We start from the raw sequence: 20,706 nt of genomic DNA on the forward strand, positions 1-20,706 counted from the left end.
ATTGGCTGAGGCTGTATAAAAACTTTGCTCAGTTTTTGGTGGAATAGATCCCCCTTTCCTGCCAGAAACATGCTGGTTTTAGTTCAGTGTCTGGTATTAATCTTTAGAATCATAGGGTCAGAAGGAACAACAAGGATCATCTAGTCTAACCCCCTACCAAGATGCAGGATTTGTTGTGTCTAAAATACAACTCCGGAGCCACATGCAGCTCTTCTGAAGTTAATATGCGGCTCCTTGTATAGGCACCAACTCCGGGGCTGGAGCTACAGGTGCCAACTTTCCAATGTGCCAGGGGGTGCTCACTGCTCAACCCCAGGCCCTGCCCGCACTCCACCCTTTCCTGAGCCTGCCATGCCTTTGCTCCTCCCCCCATACCCCCCAGCTTCCTACATGCCACAAAACAGCTGATGGGGAGGTGCAGGGAGGGAGGAGAGGTGCTGATTGGTGGGGCTGCCAGTGGGCAGGAGGCACTGGGAGCGGGACGGGGGAGCAGATGGCGGGCTGCTGACGTATTACTGTGGCTCTTTGGCAATGTACATTGGTAAATTCTGGCTCCTTCTCAGGCTCAAGCTGGCCACCTCTGATCTAAACCATCCAAGACAGATGGCTATCCAGCCTCCTTTTGAAAGCCTCCAGTGAAGGCATTTCCATGACCTCCCTTATCAGTCTGTTCCATTGTCTTATTGTTCTTACAGTTAAGAAGTTTTGCCTGAGATTTAATCTAAATCTGCTATGTTGTAGTTTGAATCCATTGCCTCTTGTCCTGCCGCTTGTGGCAAGAGAGAACAACTTTTCTCCATCTTTTTTATGGCAGTCTTTCAAGTACTTGAAGATCACTATCATGTCCCCCCTTAAACTCCTCTTTTCCAAACTAAACATACTCAGTTCCTTCAGCCTTTGTTCGTATGGTTTGCCTTACGATCATCCTTTTGATCATCCTTTCCAGTTTCTCCACATCTTTTCTATATATTTGTGACCAAAACTGGACACAGTATTCCAACTGAGGCCTAATCAACAACGTGTACAGTGGTACTGTCATCTTCCATGACTTGCATGCTATGCCTCTGTTAATGCAACCTAAAATTGCATTTGCTTTTTTGGCAACACCTTCGCATTGCTGACTCATGTTGAGGTTGTGATCCACCACAATTCCTAGACCCTTCTCAGCAGCCAGTTATCCCCCAATATGTATTTGTGCATTTGTTTCTTCTTCCCTAAGTGTAACACCTTACATTTGTCTTTGCTGAATTTTGTTTTGTTGTCTATAGCCTTTGTTGTCTTTCCTCCCATCCTAGCAAGATGTTTTTGTGTAATATACTAAGATGCGTGAAATTTAAATTTCTTGGACTACAGTGAAATAATGCAGCAACCCAAAGAATCTCAGCAGCTGCATTTTCTGTTCATACAGAACTAATGCTGGCATGTATTGGATACAGGGCTGGCCCTGGAGCTTCGTGGATCCCCACATGAGACTAGACTGCAGTGCCCTTGCCCCTATGGGACAAGCAGAGGCAGGAGTGCATGTAGGGTGGTACCCTCCAGTACGCAGTACTGCCAAGAGATTTTTAGTGGGTACAGGGTACCGGAAAGAGTTGGGGCTAGCCTCCCCCAGAGAGGAGTTGGGTCTGTGCTCTGCTCCTTAAAGGAGAAGAACGCGGCTAGGGAGGGCATTCATCCTTTAAATGGCTTTAACAGCACAATGCATATGCTAACAAACTTAAACAAAGGCTTTGTTTAAGTTTGTTGGGGGGGGCCGTTGGGGTGGAACGGAAGGTGTTTAAACAGTGTTTTTGATTCTGTTTCGCCCCATTTGTCTGAATTATCCATGATATTCATACTGCATCACATCAAGTCCAAATCATTAGAGGAATGCCCCTGCTTGCACTGAGCAGAGGATGTTTGGATTCTGATGTCAGCCCAATTCTGCAGCCTGACAGGAATCAGGTGTTGTCCCCAGTGTACACAGAATTCTTCTTTGCAGCCAAACTAGTCTAACATGCATTTTGTTAACTGGAACTGGAGCAGCAAAACAGAGAAAATAAATGCCTCATTTTCCAGCTTTGTGGGTGAGAGAACTATAAGTATAGATTATAATGCTGGACACTGATGCCAAGAACTTTGCTGAAAATATGTTCCTCATCTTAGCAATGGATCTAGGACTTATCGCACATCTGCCCACCTTTATTCGAATGAGCTCCTTCTGATCTGACCGCTCAGGCATTGCCAGTTTCACCCAGAACAATTTCCAAATTTGGAACCTAATACTGCAAATCCTTAATCATTTGATCAATCCCATTGAAGACAATGGGACTATTTGCATAACTATGGACCACTTTTGTGGACTGGTAAGAGTTTCAGGGGTCTATCCTTATAAAGGAAGTTAAATCCCCCATTGAAATGAAATGAAATGTTTGGGTACAATGCGATAAAGCAGTTTAGGATACAGTTCTACTTACAATTTGTCTTTTAATAAATCATACGTATGCTGAAATGGCTCCTCATCCAACTCCCATATTCCATATAAACAGACTGAATACTACATATGTGGGGGAAAGTAAGCAGTTAAGCATGTTGATGTTTGTATATACAAAGAGAGGTGTCGGAGGGGATGGGGAGAGTGTGGGGGCCCCGGGCTGGGGGAGCAGGGTGGGGTGGAGTCACATGAAGGGTCATGTGGGGAGGTCACGTCCCCTCCCTCGTGTCCCTCCCATGAGTGCAGTATCATCAAGAAATTATTTCTATTTGCACCACTGATGCAGAGGACAGATATTGATAGACATTTTCATTGACAAACTTAAAAACAACTCCTCCCAGTTGTACCATCTCCCATGCTGATTTCCATGCAGAAATCTGGGCATGGAGCACCCAGAGCTGCTCTCTCTACTTGGAGCTCCAGTGGAGGAGTGTCTGTATGGGGTTAAGGAGGCGATGGGAGAGAACAGATGCAGTATGAGAGCCAGATGGCTAATAGAGCTGCACTTGTGTGGTTGCTCATCAGGTGGTTGTTTCCATGCTTTGAAATGTCACACATCATTATCACATACGAGAACATTAATTTTGCAGTGAAATTAAAATGATGGCCACATGTGAGTGTTTTGACTCTCGGTGTTAACTTAAATTCCTTCCTACCTACCTTCCAAGCAACGTACATGCTAATCCACATTCTCTGAAGTTCAGTTCCTTGCTTTAACTTGGTTTTCAATGTCAAGAATACATTCCATAGCAAAAAACCTGTCATCAAGGCAGAACATCGTAAGGCTGTGAGTGCCAGTATCCTTTCATCTAGTGCAGAGGATGAAATGATGTGAGCCCAGGGCACAGGGATCTAACTGCAGATTGGTTTACAAGATCAGGAACTATGGGCTTCATTCTACTTCCACTGAAATAATTGGGAGTTGCTACATTGACATCAATGAGAGTTGATGGTTTCAAACACTGGGTGGGAGGGGAAAAAGAGGGTAACAGCAATAAGATCATGATGTGGCTTTTGCTCCTAATGGTCGTCATGAGATTACGAACACAAAAATGTAATGCCTTAAGTACAGTTGTATTTTTCTCCTGTATAGCTGTTACAAAAAACACCCCTCAACATTTAATTTCAACATTTACAGCTGTTGCCATTATTAGTAATGACATATCGTGTACTTCTGTAACACAGTGAAGACAAGAGAAGACAAGTGGATGGGTCACTACAAAAACTAAAAACTAATTTCCCCCTACTGTTACTCACACCTTCTTGTCAACTGTTTGAAATGAGCCACCCTGATTACCACTACAAAAGTGATTTTCTGTCCTGTTGATAATAGCCCATTTTAATTAAATTGTCTCATTAGAACTGACCCCCCACTTGGTAAGACAACTCCCATCTTTTCATGTACTGTTATATATATCTTCCTACTGTGTTTTCCACTCCATGCCTCTGAAGTGGGTTTTAGCCCACAAAAGCTTATGCCCAAATACATGTGTTTTCTCTAAGGTGCCACAAGTACTCCTTGTTGTTTTTGCTGATACAGACTAACATGGCTACCACTCTGAAACCTGTCACAAGTGATCCAGTAGTTAATGTGCTCACCTGGAACATTGGAGACCTGCTGTGTTCAAGTCCTTGCCTGCCACAGGCTGGCCTGTGTGACCTCAGGCTAGTTAACTAGTCTCTCTGTGCCTCAGTCCCCTCCGTAAGAATCATAAGGCTGGAAGGGACCTTGTGAGGTCAATTAATCCAGCTCCTGTGCTGAGATACAGCAGAGTAAACCTAGACTTTCCCAGACAGCTGTTTGTCTAACTTGTTCTTAAAAACCTCATCACAGGGATTCAACAACCTCCCTCAGAAGCCTATTCCAGTACTTAACTATCATTACAGTTAGAAAGTTTTTCCTAACATCTAACCTAAATCTACTTCACTGCAGATTAAACTGATTACTGTTTGTTCTGCGTTCAGTGCTGTGGAGAACAATTGATCACCGTCCTCTTTACAACAGCCCTTAACATAGGTGAAGATTATTAACAGGTTCCTCCTCACTCTTTTATAATTTTTGTTGCTCTCCCCGGGCTCTGTCCAATTTGGCCACATGTTGCCTAAAGTATGGTGCCCAGAACGGGAGACAGTATTTCAGCTGAGGCCTCACCAATGCTGAACAGATCATACCATATGCCTGTTAATATAGCCCAAAATGATACTAGCCTTTTTCGTAGCTGCATCACATGGTAGTCTCATAATCCATTTGTGATCCACTCTAACCCCCAGATCCTTTTCTGCACTATTTCTGCCTAGCCAGTTATTCCCCAGATATGGGGATAATAGTACTTCTCTACCTTATAGGGATGTTGTGAGTTGCTCAAATGCTACAGTAATGAGGTCAAATAAGTACCTAAGAGAGTACAGAAATGAGACATCCAGCCAGTTGTTAACAGGAAAATGTCTTCCTCAAAGTAAAGAAAAAAGCAAGCTGAGAAGGGCTGATCTATGGGGAAAAATGCACTCCATTTAGGGGAAATATGTCCCCAACCCTTCTTCCTGTTCAGAATCATTATCTGTGCTTCCCAGGAGACTGTGGCTTCAACTTGTGCTGAAATTTCACATGCTTGTTTGCTTTAGTATATAAATGAACAGACAGCAAGAGCTACATTATACAATATTCATGCTGTCTCCAGGATACAGCCTCTCTTTTTGTACCACTCACATTATTTTCCACAGCTAGTACATAATGTAAGTAAGTGGTAAAGGTGACTTTCATGGAAAATTAGAAGATAAATAAAACAGTTTTGGCTCATTTCTTCCATGGTGGTTCTTGCTTTCTTTCTTGTTAAATTAATATATGAGAAATTAACTAATACAACTAAGGGGCTGCAAATTCTATGAGAGAGATGGCCCTGTACAGAGCACCACAATGGCGTGCATGGCACCCCTCATCTTTAATATAGAGAGCTGCCTGGTCTGCTTAAATCCACAGAGTTAATAATGGAACCCTGCATGCTAGGATTCGTCATCTTCACAGAGCCTGACTCCATAGCAAGAGAAGAGGGTGGCAGTCTTCTCTATTGTCTGCATATTAGGTGTGGGCTTTGTTTTCTGGCCATGCTGTCAACTCGGAAAAGTTTGGAGCCTCAAATCCAAGTAGTTTTGTAGGGCAATATTGCTACCCCTTTTGACCTCTGTGGTTAACTAAAATTGGGGTTAAGTGGGTTGTTGCCATTAGGAGAAACTGATGATAAAGTCACATATGTTGTTGTTTCCCTGACCACAGTAGAAATCAAATGGCAGGAGACAGTTTCACAGTTCCAAGCCTCTTTCCAGCCAGCACTCCACCTAAAAACTCCCTCTCTAGGCTTTTGTCAGGGTCATGCTATGAGGGCTTCTCTTTTGTCTGAGGCTTCTTTGCTACTTCTCTGCATGCTCCTGTGGTGCTTCTGCCTTCTTTCACACACACACACAAACACACAGCTGCAATCAATTCAATCCCCTGCCCTGTACTTACATTCAGCCCTTAGTGAAACTCCTCTGTCCACATAGTTCAGATTCCTGAATGGCTTTAAATGCAGCCTGTGCTTTGGGCAGTGGCAACTATTGTTTCAACTATCTCTAAAGAGTATTTAATTGTTCCCACATTTAGCCTGAAAGGAAGGCAGCCGCTCTGCCTACTATCTTCTACAAGCCTCTCCCTGCTTCCGCAGAATAACAACGTGATTTTAAAAACATAAGTAATTCTGTGCTTGTTTGCACAATGTTCTTCCAGCTTGCAATCCTTTCATAGTAATGCTGGTGTCAGGGTTCTGGAACGTAGATAGAGAGGTTAATGGAGTTTGCCCCACAGTGACCACAAGCCCCTAAATTGTCCCGGGGCAGCCCATCACCACACCACCTTGAATGGGTGGCTCCACAACAGCCCATACTGATCATGGATCACACTTATTCCACAGATGGTCCTGCCCTAAATTGCACTGCCTCTTGACAGTGACTTCGAGAAGTAGCAACCCCACCCCCCCAAATCACTTCCCCTCTGAGCTCCACACAATGATTTTCCCCTTCCCTCATTCTTTCAACAGTAATGTGGAGACAGGAGGACAAAGTCCACATGGTCCCATTCATCCCCCATGCCTCCAGAGAGGCTCTGTTGGTAACCCCCTCAAGATGGTGGTGAAACTTGGTCCATAGTTCCTACTGAATCATGCACAAAAGCAAAAATGTTTAAGTGTCCTGAACATTCTCAATCCTGCAAACATATGCTTAACTTTGCATGTGTTAGTGGTTCCACTGAAATCAACAAGACTACCCTCGTGCAAAAACTTATGCATAAGTATTTGGTGGATCAGTACCTAAGGTAAGTGAATCCACACAAGCCCACGCACATCTAGTTGCAAGATTTGGACCTATAAAGAGAAAGCCAAAAGGCAACAGGTAGAGATACACCATACACACAGAGTGATCAGAGCGGTGGCAGACATGTCATGTTACCTTGATTGTTTTTTTTGTTTTAATTTTCTGAACTGCCCTTGCTGATAGGAATACATTTTTTAAAAAATCACTTTTTGCCTATTTTCTAATTTTTCAAGTGAATGCTTATTAATTGCCCTTGGCTGGTCCATATTTAACCTTTGCCCAATTCCTCTTTTAGAATTTCATTAATCACTGTTGTCTGTTGCATTTTATGATACTTTTGCCTATTTTCTAGCATATTTGCCAGAAGCTGGGAATGGGCGACAGGGGATGATCACTTGATGATTACCTCTTCTGTTCATTCAGCACCTGGCGTTGTCCACTCTCGGATAGATGGACCTTTGGTCTGACCCAGTATGGCCATTCTTATGTCAATTCATTTTATTCACCACCCTCGCCTTTTGTATGTGTGGGAGAGAGGAACAAAGAAAGGCAGGCATTTATTTGTGGTTTTATTTATTTTGCAGACCTCTGCCCACTTTTACTTTTTCCCGTAACAGTCTGTACGAGCGTCTCACTGCTCGGTAGGAATCCTGCCCCTCCTCTAACTCCCCCAAACTCATGTCATCTAGCACTGCCAACTCTTGTGCTTTTATAGCAAATCATATGATTGTTGATATATTTCTGAAAGCCCCAGCTCCTGGAGGCATGTGATTAGGCTTTCGTTCAAAAAAAAATAAGTTTTTAGCCCTCCAGCCAGAGAAAAACTTGATTATGTCACACAAGAGCAGGGCAAAGGCTCAGGCAGAGGAAGGCACATCAAATGAACCCTTCATTTACTAATTTTTAAGTACGATTTGGTGGGGCGCACTCGTTATTTTGATACACTTGGGGTCACCAACACTAGCCCCAACCGAGCAATAAAAACAGCCACGAGTCAGGCCCCCGGAAACCATGAGACTGGCTTTAAAAACAGCCACCCGGCTCTTTCCAAAGCCGAGCATTCGGGGCTCCCCGCCTGAGCCCTCAGCCCGCTCCGCGGCATCCCCCCGCCTGAGCCCTCAGCCCGCTCCGCGGCATCCCCCCGCCTGAGCCCTCAGCCCGCTCCGCGGCATCCCCCCGCCTGAGCCCTCAGCCCGCTCCGCGGCATCCCCCCGCCTGAGCCCTGCGCGCCACCAGGGCTGGACCCTCGCGTTCCAAGCAGCAGCAAGAGTTCCCGCGCTCGCGCAGCACCCCGGGGGCTGGGTCCGCGCGCCGCCCTGAGCAGCAGCAGAGGAGCACAGAGCACAGACCCTGCCCGACCTCTCCCGCACAGCCACGCCGAAAATGAGCTACTAGTCCCACCCTGACACTCCACTGCGCATGCCCAACAGCACCGTGCGGAGGCTCTTGCGCATGCTCACTAGCAAACGGGGGGGGGCGGGACTTCACACGGCAGCCCCGGCAATAAGCAGGTCAGCTGACCGGAAGCAATGGAGCAAAGCAAGATGGCGTCTCCCAAGAGCGCGCCTAAGGATGCTCAGGTAGCGGGGGGCTCCTAGTGGGGGCGTCGCGGGCCGGGCTGGGTGGAGATGCTCGGCGGGGCGGCTCCGGGGCGTCCTCGGTGCAGCGACTGGGTCCTGTGCTCGGCTGCTGCTGAGGCGAAGGGGCGCTGAGAAGCTGGGGGCGCTAGCCCCGGAGCACTGTGTGCCCAGCCCCTTGCGCCCTTGGCAGGGGGATGTTAGCGCCTGATCTAATGGACTCACGCTGTATTTCTCTTCCCCGAACGCAGGTTATGGCCCAGATCCTGAAGGACATGGGGATCACGGAGTATGAACCACGGGTTATCAATCAGATGTTGGAATTCGCCTACAGTAAGTTGTCAAAGTGCTACCTACAGAACATGCTGCGCTGCCTTTCCAGGTGTGGCCTCCCCGAGGCGGTACCGGGCACCTCTCTCACACGGGCTATTGCAGAAGTGGCAGGGCTTCGGAGAGAGTCAGTGAGGATGATCAAAGACCTGGGAAAACTGGAGACCAATAGGAGGGACTGTTTGAGAAGTATGTAGAGTAATGAATGGTGTGGAGAAGGCAGATCAGGAGTGCCTGCCTGTCTTAGCATAACAGAACAAGTGGATGTTCAATTAAATTAAAAAGTGGAAAATTCAAAACCGATAAAAGAAAATATGTTTGCACATGACTTGTAATTAAATTGTGGAATTAATTGCCACGGGAGATCATTGTGGTCAAGAACTTACCAAGATTCAGAAGGTGATTGCATATTTATAGGTATCGAAAGAATATCCAGAGTTATCAGTAATGACAATAAAACTGTAGGAAACAATAGTAAACCTTGTGTTTCAGGGCTTAAACCAATTTCTGATTAGCAGAGATCAGGATGATCTTATGTTATTGTCGGAAGCATCTAGTTCTGGATACTTGTAGACAACGTACTGGTCTGATCCAGTATGGCGGTTTCCATGTTCCTAACTCTCCAATATATGGCACAGAAAAAGAAAAGAAAAATTTGGATATTTAGAAGGTTTGTGGTGCGGTGTGTTGCTGCTGTAGAGTTTCACCTGTGGAATTTTTGGCTCCAATCTTAGCATGAGAACAAAAGTAAAAATGAGTCCATTGCAATTTAAAAAAAAAAATTATATGGAAAACCCACCATGTTATTTGGCACAATTTGCAAATGTTGCTGATGAGATGCCCTGGACTCTGGCACAGGTGGGAGTGATATTGTATGCTAGGTTTCATGTACATAAACAAATGCTTGATAGAAAAACTTGTACTGTCTTGCACAAGTCATTGCTATTAGCTTTTCAATGAGCACAATTGTTTTAAAAAAAATTTTTTTGAAGAAAAAGAGGAACTATTAGAAATAAAACTAGATGGGTACTAAGGGATTAATTTTTGTCACAATAAATGTATTGTTGATTGTGACGAGACAGATTCATCTTTTGTTTCGTGGAATGTGTATCAGGAAATAATGTTCTTTCATAGCTTCTAGAAAACCTGTAGAGTACATGAACTTTTACCAAATTTTTGTGAAGAGAAGTTGCTATTTTTTTAGACATGTGCATTGGGAGATATTCTGTTTTGTTCTTCGAAGGGTATGTGACTACTATATTGGAAGATGCAAAAATTTACTCAAGTCATGCTAAGAAGTCCAGTGTTGATGCAGATGATGTGAGACTAGCAATCCAGTGTCGAACAGACCAGTCATTTACCTCTCCTCCCCCAAGAGATGTAAGTAAAGCTTATTTAGAGAATCTTTATATAACAAAAGAACATGGGTATTGATAACTATTTCCCTTTTTCTCCCCCCTAGTTTTTGCTAGATATTGCAAGACAAAAGAATCAAACCCCACTGCCATTGATAAAGCCATATTCTGGACCCAGACTACCACCTGATAGATACTGTTTAACAGCTCCAAATTACAGACTTAAGTCCTTGCAAAAAAAGGTAAGAGTTTTATGAGCCAAATGGGATTTTTGTGTGATGATGACATTTTATTAAACAGGATGCTCAAATTATTCAGTTTTTCTCAAGGTACAAACATAGGTGCAAATACCAGTAGAGATCTTTGGGTGCTAAAGTATATGGAAATTATTTCTGGCAATTGCCAGAAATAATCTGCTGTTTGCAGATATTCTTTCCACCAATTTACCTTTTAATATTGTGTGTAAAAGAGGCTGTGTTGTTTAATGGTTAGCACAAAGGATTTCAGGTTAGGTGTATCCTGGTGGACCATTCAGTCAGCTCAGCTGGACTATTGGGTAAAAGGTACAAAGTCATTGAAAATCAGACACAGAATCTAAACAAAGCTTTCCTGGATAAATAAATGCTAAAGTGAAGACTTGTCCTTTGGTTAGATTGCTTTAGCCTATGCAAAATGACATACTATACTGAAAAAGCAAATCAAAGTAAATTGTATTGCTTCTTATTAATGTAATAGTAGTATTTGTTGGTCACGTATACTGTGAATAGTGCAATAATTTTCAGTATTACTCAAAACTAGCAATGCACTTTCATTATAAATGATTGGTTAGTATCTGTAACTACAATATTAAAATTGGTTAGTGCTATCACAATATTAAAACACTGCTATAACTGTAGCAACACTTCCCTTGTAAACACTATCCAGGTAACAAATTTCATCCTGAGCCAAAACAAAGTTTAGAAGGCCTTAGTCTGTAAGTGGTGTGTTTAAAATTAAATCTTTAATGTAATTTCTTTTACACTTGTATAACTCAAACAGCTTAAGTTTTTAAAAGATTCTGCACTTTGTGCATAAGCATGGTGGATTAGTGGTTCCACAAGGCATCTCTACTGAAATGTAGTTCACAGTGTGAGGAGTTTGAGAACTTCTGTCCCAGTGGGTAAATTCTGTGACATAAGTGTTGCATTGCAGTAGGCTGCGCATGATCACATGTTCATATTTTGTTACTCTTCCATGTTGCAGAGGATACATGTGTTATCACAGAAATAATCAATGGTTCTTAACACTGAAATGGTGGTTCTAATCTGAATGCATATATTCTCTATCTACAGGTCTCTTCCTCTGCGGGAAGAATAACAGTGCCCCGACTAAGTGTTGGTGCTGTAAGTAGTAGACCTAGCACGCCTACGTTAGGTAAGAGGGAACTCAGTTATGGTTTGCCATATTGACCTTGCTTAGAAAAAACTTTAAACTTATGGAACAGTTCTAAATTTTGAAGAATATTCTTGCCTGTTAAAAACCATCTTGGAGTATGTTTTTAAGGAACAGTAGATAACATCCAACTCACCATTTCAGTGAACTTTGATATCTTAACAACCTAATGAGTTTTTAGGAAAGTGCAATGGAAGTTAAATGAAAATAAGTTTCTCTCTAAGTTACCAAAGCTAGACCATTTTTATTTAGTATGTAGGAATGATAATACCATTCTTGTATTTCTGACCTGTTCTATAAAATGGAAACTGTGGCACTTTTTCAGGAGAGAAAAATGAATTAGTTGAATGACTTTTTAAAAAAGTACAAACTACATTCTGAGGAGGGCTTACACCCTGAAGTATAGATTGAAACAGGTTTTTTACTGACTCAGCTATTTTGAACCAGAATTTAAGTTGGGCACATGCAATGATATACATGTAACCATGCATGTGCTTCTGGCCAGCTGGGAGTTTCACTGGTTGTGTTCATACACAAATGTATGAAATGCTGCTGCACACAGCTTACTCTGCATATCTGGCCATTTGTTAGGATCTAGATCAAACCTAGCTATGAAGTATCAATGTATATTGATATTATTTAATAGTAATTTATCTCTTTTCTATATGAAAGTAGCAAGTTCAGTTTTTTTGAAGACATTTTATGTAATGTAAAGAGTTGTGTATTTGCCTGCACTGAGTCCTCTAATGAAATCGTTGTGTATTTCAGGAACTCCTTCAGCACAAACAGTAGCTGTTTCAACAAAAGTTGGCACTCCGGTATCACTGACAGGTCAAAGGTTCACTGTACAAATCCCATCCTCTCAGACAACAGTCAAATCAGGTATGGCATAAGTTACAAAACACCAATCTCTTGAGACCTACACCACTTCTTTAAAAGACCACATATATTGGTTTGGTTTTTTTCTTCTATTGAGGTGCAAGAGATCTGCATGGTGGATCTAGAGGTTCTAACCCTATTGATGACCCATGTGGTTAATGTGATACCACATGATGGAATTTCTTTCTTCCATTTTCTCTTTTAAAAACCTAGGAAGCTAGACACACACACACACACTTACTTACTTACTTAAGATTTAAAAGTCAAGCGCTCAAAAGGCATGAAATGCCAGAATTAAGCTTGTCTTTTCAACTTTATTTTGGTCCTCAATTCTTAGTCTTAACATAACCAGTACAAATGTACCAAAGCCATTGTTAGTCTTACTTAGCTATTGAAATAATTCACTTTCTGCTACTAAGCAATTACAGATTCTCTTAATCAGTAAAATTGTCATAGCTCCTACTTAGACAGACAGCACAAAACTTCCTTTAAGGACTAAGCCTGTTTAAAAACAAACGAACAAAAACAAGCAACCAGAGTTGTAGTTATGTTCCTGAAAAATGCTACTTTAAGCAAATCCAATTTCCCTATTAAACAGTTTAATATTATACACAGCAGGGATGATTGTGAAGCTTGGTTGAGGTGGTGAAGTCAGAGGGTGGGATATTCCCCAGGGAATGCCTTACTGCTAAATGATGAACTAGCATTTGGCAGAGCTCTCAACGGTTAATACATTGTTGTTAATGTAGCCTCACAGTCTACAAGGCAGCACGAATGGAGGGAGACAGCACGGCAGAGAGAGGCAGACACACACTGTATGTGTGTGTGTGATGCGTATTGCCCCTTTAAGTACACAGACCCCATTCTAAGTACATTGCCTTTTTAAGTAGATCAGCAAGTTGAGACAGCAGCTGCTGCCAAGAAGCTCCCTCTGTCCTGAGCCCTGTCATATCCCCCACTGCTCTGTGGAAATGGGGTAAATTAGCGGGGGTAGGGGAATACCCTGACTTTCTTCTCTTCTCCCCCTTCTCCTTGCACAGCAAGCAGGAGGCTCCTGGGAGCAGCTCCTAGGCAGAGGTCGGGAGCAGCTCCTAGGCAGTGGGGGGAGGGAGAGCTGAACTGCCTGTCAACTGGTAGCCTGCTGGGCTGCTGCTGTACAGGGAACTTAGGGGCTGCTGGTCCATCCTGGTTCCAAACTCCCACCAGCTAGCTCCAACGGGCTGCTCTTTCTGCAAGCAGTGGACAAAGCAAGCGGCTGTCAAACAACGTTATAAGGGAGCGTTGCACAGCTTTAAAGGAGCATGTTCTCTAATTGATCAGCAACGAAACAATGTTAACTGGGACAACTTTAAGTGAGGACTAGCAAAACCTGACAGAAACAATATAGCAAATTTCAATTTAAGCTTTGCAGCAAATCCACAATTATGTGATGGAAACTCCATTGAACATTATTGAAAATAAACAGGAATATTAGCATGCAGCACACCTTTCGCCTTTAGGATATTACATGTCCTATAATAGGAAACTATATTTTCATTAGCTTGAAATACTAACTATATTTTTGTGGCAATGGCAGCTAAAACACTTCTTTTCCTTTTAAATACAGCAACGCCTACTACCCCTACAGTTCAGAATGTTCTGATTAATCCTTCATTAATTGGATCAAAAAACATTCTGATTACTACAAATATGGTATCATCACAGAATGCAGCCAGTGAGGCAAATCCATTGAAAAGGAAGCATGAAGATGATGACGATTATGATAATTTGTAAAGGGATACAGTCCAGTCTCCATACTTTTTCAGAGGTGTGATTCATATTGAGTCTGATGCCAAGTTGGAACTTGCCAAAATGTTGTTCACAAATTGTGACAGAAAATGTGTAAATATTCAGAGTTAATGGAATCAGGAGAAGAATGATAGTGCCAGGATAACGATGCTGCAATAAAAGCTGTTTTTTAACCGTGTCTGTGATTCAAAATTGCTTTTGGGGCTCACTCACCATGATGTTCATTATTATTCAGGATTTCTGTCTTGTACCATAGTTATGTACATCTTTCCCTCTCCTCTTGAGTGTGTTGCTTGTAATTCAAATAGAAATGCTTGAAGTTTTGAAGAGTGCAGTTTCTGCCAGATGCTTTTCTTACTATACTGTCTAAGAGAATTTTTAAAAAGGAGTCAGAGGTAGGTGTAGACTTTGAAAGGACAATTTTTTTTTTTTTTTTTACTAGGTTTGAAGTTGGTGTCAATTTTTAAATAACCAGAAAAAGTCTTGGTTTAGTTCTTGAGAACGTTCTTTTTCTGCTCCTGAGCTGCTACGCAGATTTCAGAGTAACAGCTGTGTTAGTCTGTATTCGCAAAAAGAAAAGGAGTACTTGTGGCACCTTAGAGACTAACCAATTTATTTGAGCATGAGGTTTCTCAGATTATTTACTTTAAAGGAGACATATTAGATCATAGAATATCAGGGTTGGAAGGGACCCCTGAAGGTCATCTAGTCCAACCCCCTGCTCGAAGCAGGACCAATTCCCAGTTAAATCATCCCAGCCAGGGCTTTGTCAAGCCTGACCTTAAAAACCTCTAAGGAAGGAGATTCTACCACCTCCCTAGGTAACGCATTCCAGTGTTTCACCACCCTCTTAGTGAAAAAGTTTTTCCTAATATCCAATCTAAACCTCCCCCACTGCAACTTGAGACCATTACTCCTCGTTCTGTCATCTGCTACCATTGAGAACAGGCTAGAGGCATCCTCTTCGGAACCCCCTTTCAGGTAGTTGAAAGCAGCTATCAAATCCCCCCTCATTCTTCTCTTCTGCAGGCTAAACAATCCCAGCTCCCTCAGCCTCTCCTCATAAGTCATGTGTTCTAGACCCCTAGTCATTTTTGTTGCCCTTCGCTGGACTCTCTCCAATTTATCCACATCCTTCTTGTAGTGTGGGGCCCAAAACTGGACACAGTACTCCAGATGAGGCCTCACCAATGTCGAATAGAGGGGAACGATCCCGTCCCTCGATCTGCTCGCTATGCCCCTACTTATACATCCCAAAATGCCATTGGCCTTCTTGGCAACAAGGGCACACTGCTGACTCATATCCAGCTTCTCGTCCACTGTCACCCCTAGGTCCTTTTCCGCAGAACTGCTGCCTAGCCATTCAGTCCCTAGTCTGTAGCGGTGCATTGGATTCTTCCATCCTAAGTGCAGGACCCTGCACTTATCCTTATTGAACCTCCTCAGATTTCTTTTGGCCCAATCCTCCAATTTGTCTAGGTCCTTCTGTATCCTATCCCTCCCCTCCAGCGTATCTACCACTCCTCCCAGTTTACTATCATCTGCAAATTTGCTGAGAGTGCAATCCACACCATCCTCCAGATCATTTATGAAGATATTGAACAAAACCGGCCCCAGGACTGACCCTTGGGACACTCCACTTGATACCGGCTGCCAACTAGACATGGAGCCATTGATCACTACCCGTTGAGCCCGACAATCTAGCCAGCTTTCTACCCACCTTATAGTGCATTCATCCAGCCCATACTTCCTTAACTTGCTGACAAGAATACTGCGGGAGACCGTGTCAAAAGCTTTGCTAAAGTCAAGAAACAATACATCCACTGCTTTCCCTTCATCCACAGAACCAGTAATCTCATCATAAAAGGCGATTAGATTAGTCAGGCATGACCTTCCCTTGGTGAATCCATGCTGGCTGTTCCTGATCACTTTCCTCTCATGCAAGTGCATCAGGATTGATTCTTTGAGGACCTGCTCCATGATTTTTCCAGGGACTGAGGTGAGGCTGACTGGCCTGTAGTTCCCAGGATCCTCCTTCTTCCCTTTTTTAAAGATTGGCACTACATTAGCCTTTTTCCAGTCATCCGGGACTTCCCCGGTTCGCCACGAGTTTTCAAAGATAATGGCCAATGGCTCTGCAATCACAGCCGCCAATTCCTTCAGCACTCTCGGATGCAACTCGTCCGGCCCCATGGACTTGTGCACGTCCAGCTTTTCTAAATAGTCCCTAACCACCTTTATCTCCACAGAGGGCTGGCCATCTTTTCCCCATTTTGTGATGCCCAGCGCAGAAGTCTGGGAGCTGACCTTATTAGTGAAGACAGAGGCAAAAAAAGCATTGAGTACATTAGCTTTTTCCACATCCTCTGTCACTAGGTTGCCTCCCTCATTCAGTAAGGGGCCCACACTTTCCTTGGCTTTCTTCTTGTTGCCAACATACCTGAAGAAACCCTTCTTGTTACTCTTGACATCTCTTGCTAGCTGCAGCTCCAGGTGCGATTTGGCCCTCCTGATTTCATTCCTACATGCCCGAGCAATATTTTTATACTCTTCCCTGGTCATATGACCAACTTCCACTTCTTGTGAGCTTCTTTTTTATGTTTAAGATCCGCTTGGATTTCACCATTAAGCCAAGCTGGTCGCCTGCCATATTTACTATTCTTTCGACTCATTGGGATGGTTTGTCCCTGTAACCTCAACAGGGATTCCTTGAAATACAGCCAGCTCTCCTGGACTCCTTTCCCCTTCAAGTTAGTCCCCCAGGGGATCCTGGCCATCCGTTCCCTGAGGGAGTCGAAGTCTGCTTTCCTGAAGTCCAGGGTCCGTATCCTGCTGCTTACCTTTCTTCCCTGCGTCAGGATCCTGAACTCAACCAACTCATGGTCACTGCCTCCCAGATTCCCATCCATTTTTGCTTCCCCCACTAATTCTACCCGGTTTGTGAGCAGCAGGTCAAGAAAAGCGCCCCCCCTAGTTGGCTCCTCTAGCACTTGCGCCAGGAAATTGTCCCCTACGCTTTCCAAAAACTTCCTGGATTGTCTGTGCACCGCTGTATTGCTCTCCCAGCAGATATCAGGAAAATTAAAGTTACCCATGAGAATCAGGGCATGCGATCTAGTAGCTTCCGTGAGCTGCCGGAAGAAAGCCTCATCTACCTCATCCCCCTGGTCCGGTGGTCTATAGCAGACTCCCACCACTACATCACTCTTGTTGCACACACTTCTAAACTTAATCCAGAGACACTCAGGTTTTTCTACAGTTTCGTACCGGAGCTCTGAGCAGTCATACTGCTCCCTTACATACAGTGCTACTCCCCCACCTTTTCTGCCCTGCCTGTCCTTCCTGAACAGTTTATAACCATCCATGACAGTACTCCAGTCATGTGAGTTATCCCACCAAGTCTCTGTTATTCCAATCACGTCATAGTTCCTTGACATCACCAGGACCTCCAGTTCTCCCTGCTTGTTTCCAAGGCTTTGTGCATTTGTATATAAGCACTTGAGATAACCTGTTGATCGCCCCTCATTCCCAGTATGAGGCAGGAGCCCTCCCCTCACAGACATTCCTGCCTGTGCTTCCTCCCGGTATCCCGCTTTCCCACTTACCTCAGGGCTTTGGTCTCCTTCCCCCGGTGAACCTAGTTTAAAGCCCTCCTCACTAGGTTAGCCAGACTGCTTGCAAAGATGCTCTTCCCTCTCTTTGTAAGATGGAGCCCGTCTCTGCCCAGCACTCCTCCTTCATGGAACACCATCCCATGGTCAAAGAATCCAAAGCCTTCTCTCCGACACCACCTGCGTAGCCATTCGTTGACTTCCACGATTCGACAGTCCCTACCCAGGCCTTTTCCTTCCACAGGGAGGATGGACGAGAACACCACTTGCGCCTCCAACTCCTTTATCCTTCTTCCCAGAGCCACGTAGTCCGCAGTGATCCGCTCAAGGTCATTCTTGGCAGTATCATTGGTGCCCACATGGAGAAGCAGGAAGGGGTAGCGATCCGAGGGCTTGATGAGTCTCGGCAGTCTCTGTCACATCGTGAATCTTAGCCCCTGGCAAGCAGCAGACTTCTCGGTTTTCCCGGTCAGGGCGGCAGATAGATGACTCAGTCCCCCGGAGGAGAGAGTCCCCGACCACCACCACCCGCCTTCTCCTCTTCAGATGAAGTGTTTTCATGCTATCCCAAATCTGGAATACCATAATTTACCTTATGGCATATTGTTTTTTAATATATCCTCTCATTCAACTGCAGCTGCCTATTAAGCATGTCTGTAGTGGTCCCTAGGTTGTGTTGATACATTGAATTTAGAACATCAGGGGCAGGAGATTAAAGGGAGTGGGGGAGTACATAATGTCAGGGTAGGCTCCCTCCCTCCCTGGCTGCACTGCCCCCCTCCCTCTGACCCCTCCCTGGCTCTGGAAAGTGGCCGGAACCAGGCGGCAGGGCAGTGGCACAGGGGTCTGTGTGTTGCCCTTGGAGCTTTGGGGGGAGGTACCTGGAAGAGTGGCCAGGGCAACACACAGACCCTCCAGTGTGCCGCTGCTCCCCCCACCCCCTGGGTTCTGGCCCCTTCACAGAGTGGTGTGGGGGCAGGCAGGCAGCCTGCCTTGCCCTCTGTGTGTGCTGGGCTGGACCCAACCCCCTGCTCTGAGCCCCCTGTGGGGGCAGGGAAGGGGTGGAGTGGGTGGTCAGTGGTGCAGCCCTCAGGCTAATGTACTAGTCCTCATGTGGCCCTTGTGGTCATTTGAGTTTGAGACCCCTGTATTAGACCAACTGCTGTTGATGGAGAGAAGCTTCTGAGCTGTGCAGAGCTCTTCTCTCTTTCACCAGCTAAGGTAGTAGAGTAGATTTGTTTAAAGACAGTGAATGTGCAACTCACACTGTTTGAGTACCACTGGAAGTGGTGAGAATTAATATAGCAATACTGTGGTAGGATATATGAAAACTTGCAAAAGAAGAATGTGCTACATTGGACTGAGCACTTTAGCCATTTTGAAAACAGGGCCTAGTCGCCTTTAGCAAATCATATGGGCTTTTACAAAATAGATTTCTGGTAGCTTCATAATTAAAGTGATTGTGGCTTGAAAGAAAATGGTACTCTGCAAGCAATAACTTGTGAGAGCTGAAATAGTTGACAGTGACAGTCCAATAAACTATATAAAGAAACTTATCCTGCATCTTCAGTTGGTGTAGTTCTTGGCTGATACTCAACGGGAGGGCTGTTTGTCCTAGTACACTGAGCAAGGCACACCATATGAAGTGGAGAGTCTCAGCATAGGAGCAATTAGATGCATACGATAGCTATTAACAAGTGCTTATGCAAGAAGCCACTGTGACCACTTTCAATAGTAGTAGCCAGTAGCATAGCTGCAGCATGCAGCAGTGGGAAATGCTGGAAGATCATTCCAATTGCTTTATTTAATGTTATGTCAGATCCTGTATTCCACAAGTCAGTGCTGTAAGCTAATTGCCCCTAGAAAGTAGTTTCTGGATTGCAGTTTTAACTCTACAGCCAGCTGAAAATTCATATCAACCAAGGAGTTGTTCCAAAGTGAAAGAAGGGTAGGGATGAAATTCAGGGTCTTCCTTAAAGTGGGGAAAACCTTGACATTTCAAAATGTACAAAGATGGGACTTGCAATTTGTGCAGATACCTGGGGAAAGAATTCAGTTACTAACTCAGACCCCTCCCCAGCTAGCAGCCCATCTGCAGTAGTTGAGGTTTTTTTTGCTACTGGTTATCACATGGCATATAGGTAGTCCTAATATACCATCCCCTCCATTTAAACACAGACCCCAAAAACAACTTTAACTGGTTTCAAGCCTGAGCTTAATATGATTTTTTTTTTTGCCCCCACTCCTCCCCTTCGAAAGCTGTTCCAGAACTTTGCTCCTCTGAACAAACGTGAGAAGTGAAACTACCACAGCAGAACTGCTAACTACTTGCAGAAGATGGGTTTTGGCTCACAAAGTTAACAGCCATCCACTCATTTACAACCACATGCCTTTAAAGGTACATTCTCCCCAAGGATAACTGTTTATTTGAGTCACTACAGTCATCCTCTAGCAAAGGAGCCATCTGTACATTAGATTAGCTAGAGCATGCTGCACTGCTTCAGCCTCAGGGGGCCCTGTAGTTTAGTTCCTGGCATGGACAACAGAAGAACCCAGTGTGCTGTAGTAAACAGGAACAAGTACAAATGGCAGTACTTTTTCCTTGTAGGTCAAGAGGAGGAGAGAGTTAGACAACGCCATTTGTGTTTCCTGTTCTTTCAAAGTATAGCATAGCTATTGAACACAATTCAGCCTAGCAGCAAGCCCTGTGCTTGGTTGGAGCAGTTGCTGGAAGTTTTACTAACTACATGCATTGCAGTACAATTGGGCATGTAGTCAGAGAAGAACTTTGATAGTTGCAGTTATCGCACTGACATGATCAAACCTCATTGTCTAGTCAGATCAACCTGGGTTAGGAAGTTACTGAGGTTCTGTGGAGTAGGTGCTGTTAGAATCGCTCAGAACATAATACACTAAGC

General features: G+C 44.2%; 1 protein-coding gene across 1 annotated transcript; it reads left to right on the forward strand.

The window, feature by feature from the left end:
• The first annotated feature begins 8,341 nt into the window (after nucleotides 1–8,341).
• Nucleotides 8,342–14,350, forward strand: TAF9B (TATA-box binding protein associated factor 9b). Its single transcript, XM_073360950.1, has 7 exons — nucleotides 8,342–8,397; nucleotides 8,646–8,727; nucleotides 9,968–10,104; nucleotides 10,187–10,321; nucleotides 11,411–11,492; nucleotides 12,279–12,392; nucleotides 13,996–14,350. Exons 1-7 carry the CDS (start codon nucleotides 8,347–8,349, stop codon nucleotides 14,160–14,162), a joined length of 768 nt encoding a protein of 255 aa, XP_073217051.1. The 5' UTR covers nucleotides 8,342–8,346; the 3' UTR covers nucleotides 14,163–14,350.
• Nucleotides 14,351–20,706: the final 6,356 nt, after the last annotated feature.

This window comes from Lepidochelys kempii, chromosome 9 (genome assembly GCF_965140265.1).
Source record: "Lepidochelys kempii isolate rLepKem1 chromosome 9, rLepKem1.hap2, whole genome shotgun sequence".
Taxonomy (NCBI): Eukaryota; Metazoa; Chordata; order Testudines; family Cheloniidae; genus Lepidochelys; species Lepidochelys kempii.

Excerpts from the sequence above, each read along its gene's own strand:
- TAF9B (XM_073360950.1), top strand. The coding sequence starts at position 8,347 with ATGGAGCAAAGCAAGATGGCGTCTCCCAAGAGCGCGCCTAAGGATGCT. Across the intron at positions 10,322-11,410 it reads TTAAGTCCTTGCAAAAAAAG|GTCTCTTCCTCTGCGGGAAG; the intron begins GTAAGAGTTTTA and ends CTCTATCTACAG. Across the intron at positions 11,493-12,278 it reads ACCTAGCACGCCTACGTTAG|GAACTCCTTCAGCACAAACA; the intron begins GTAAGAGGGAAC and ends TGTGTATTTCAG.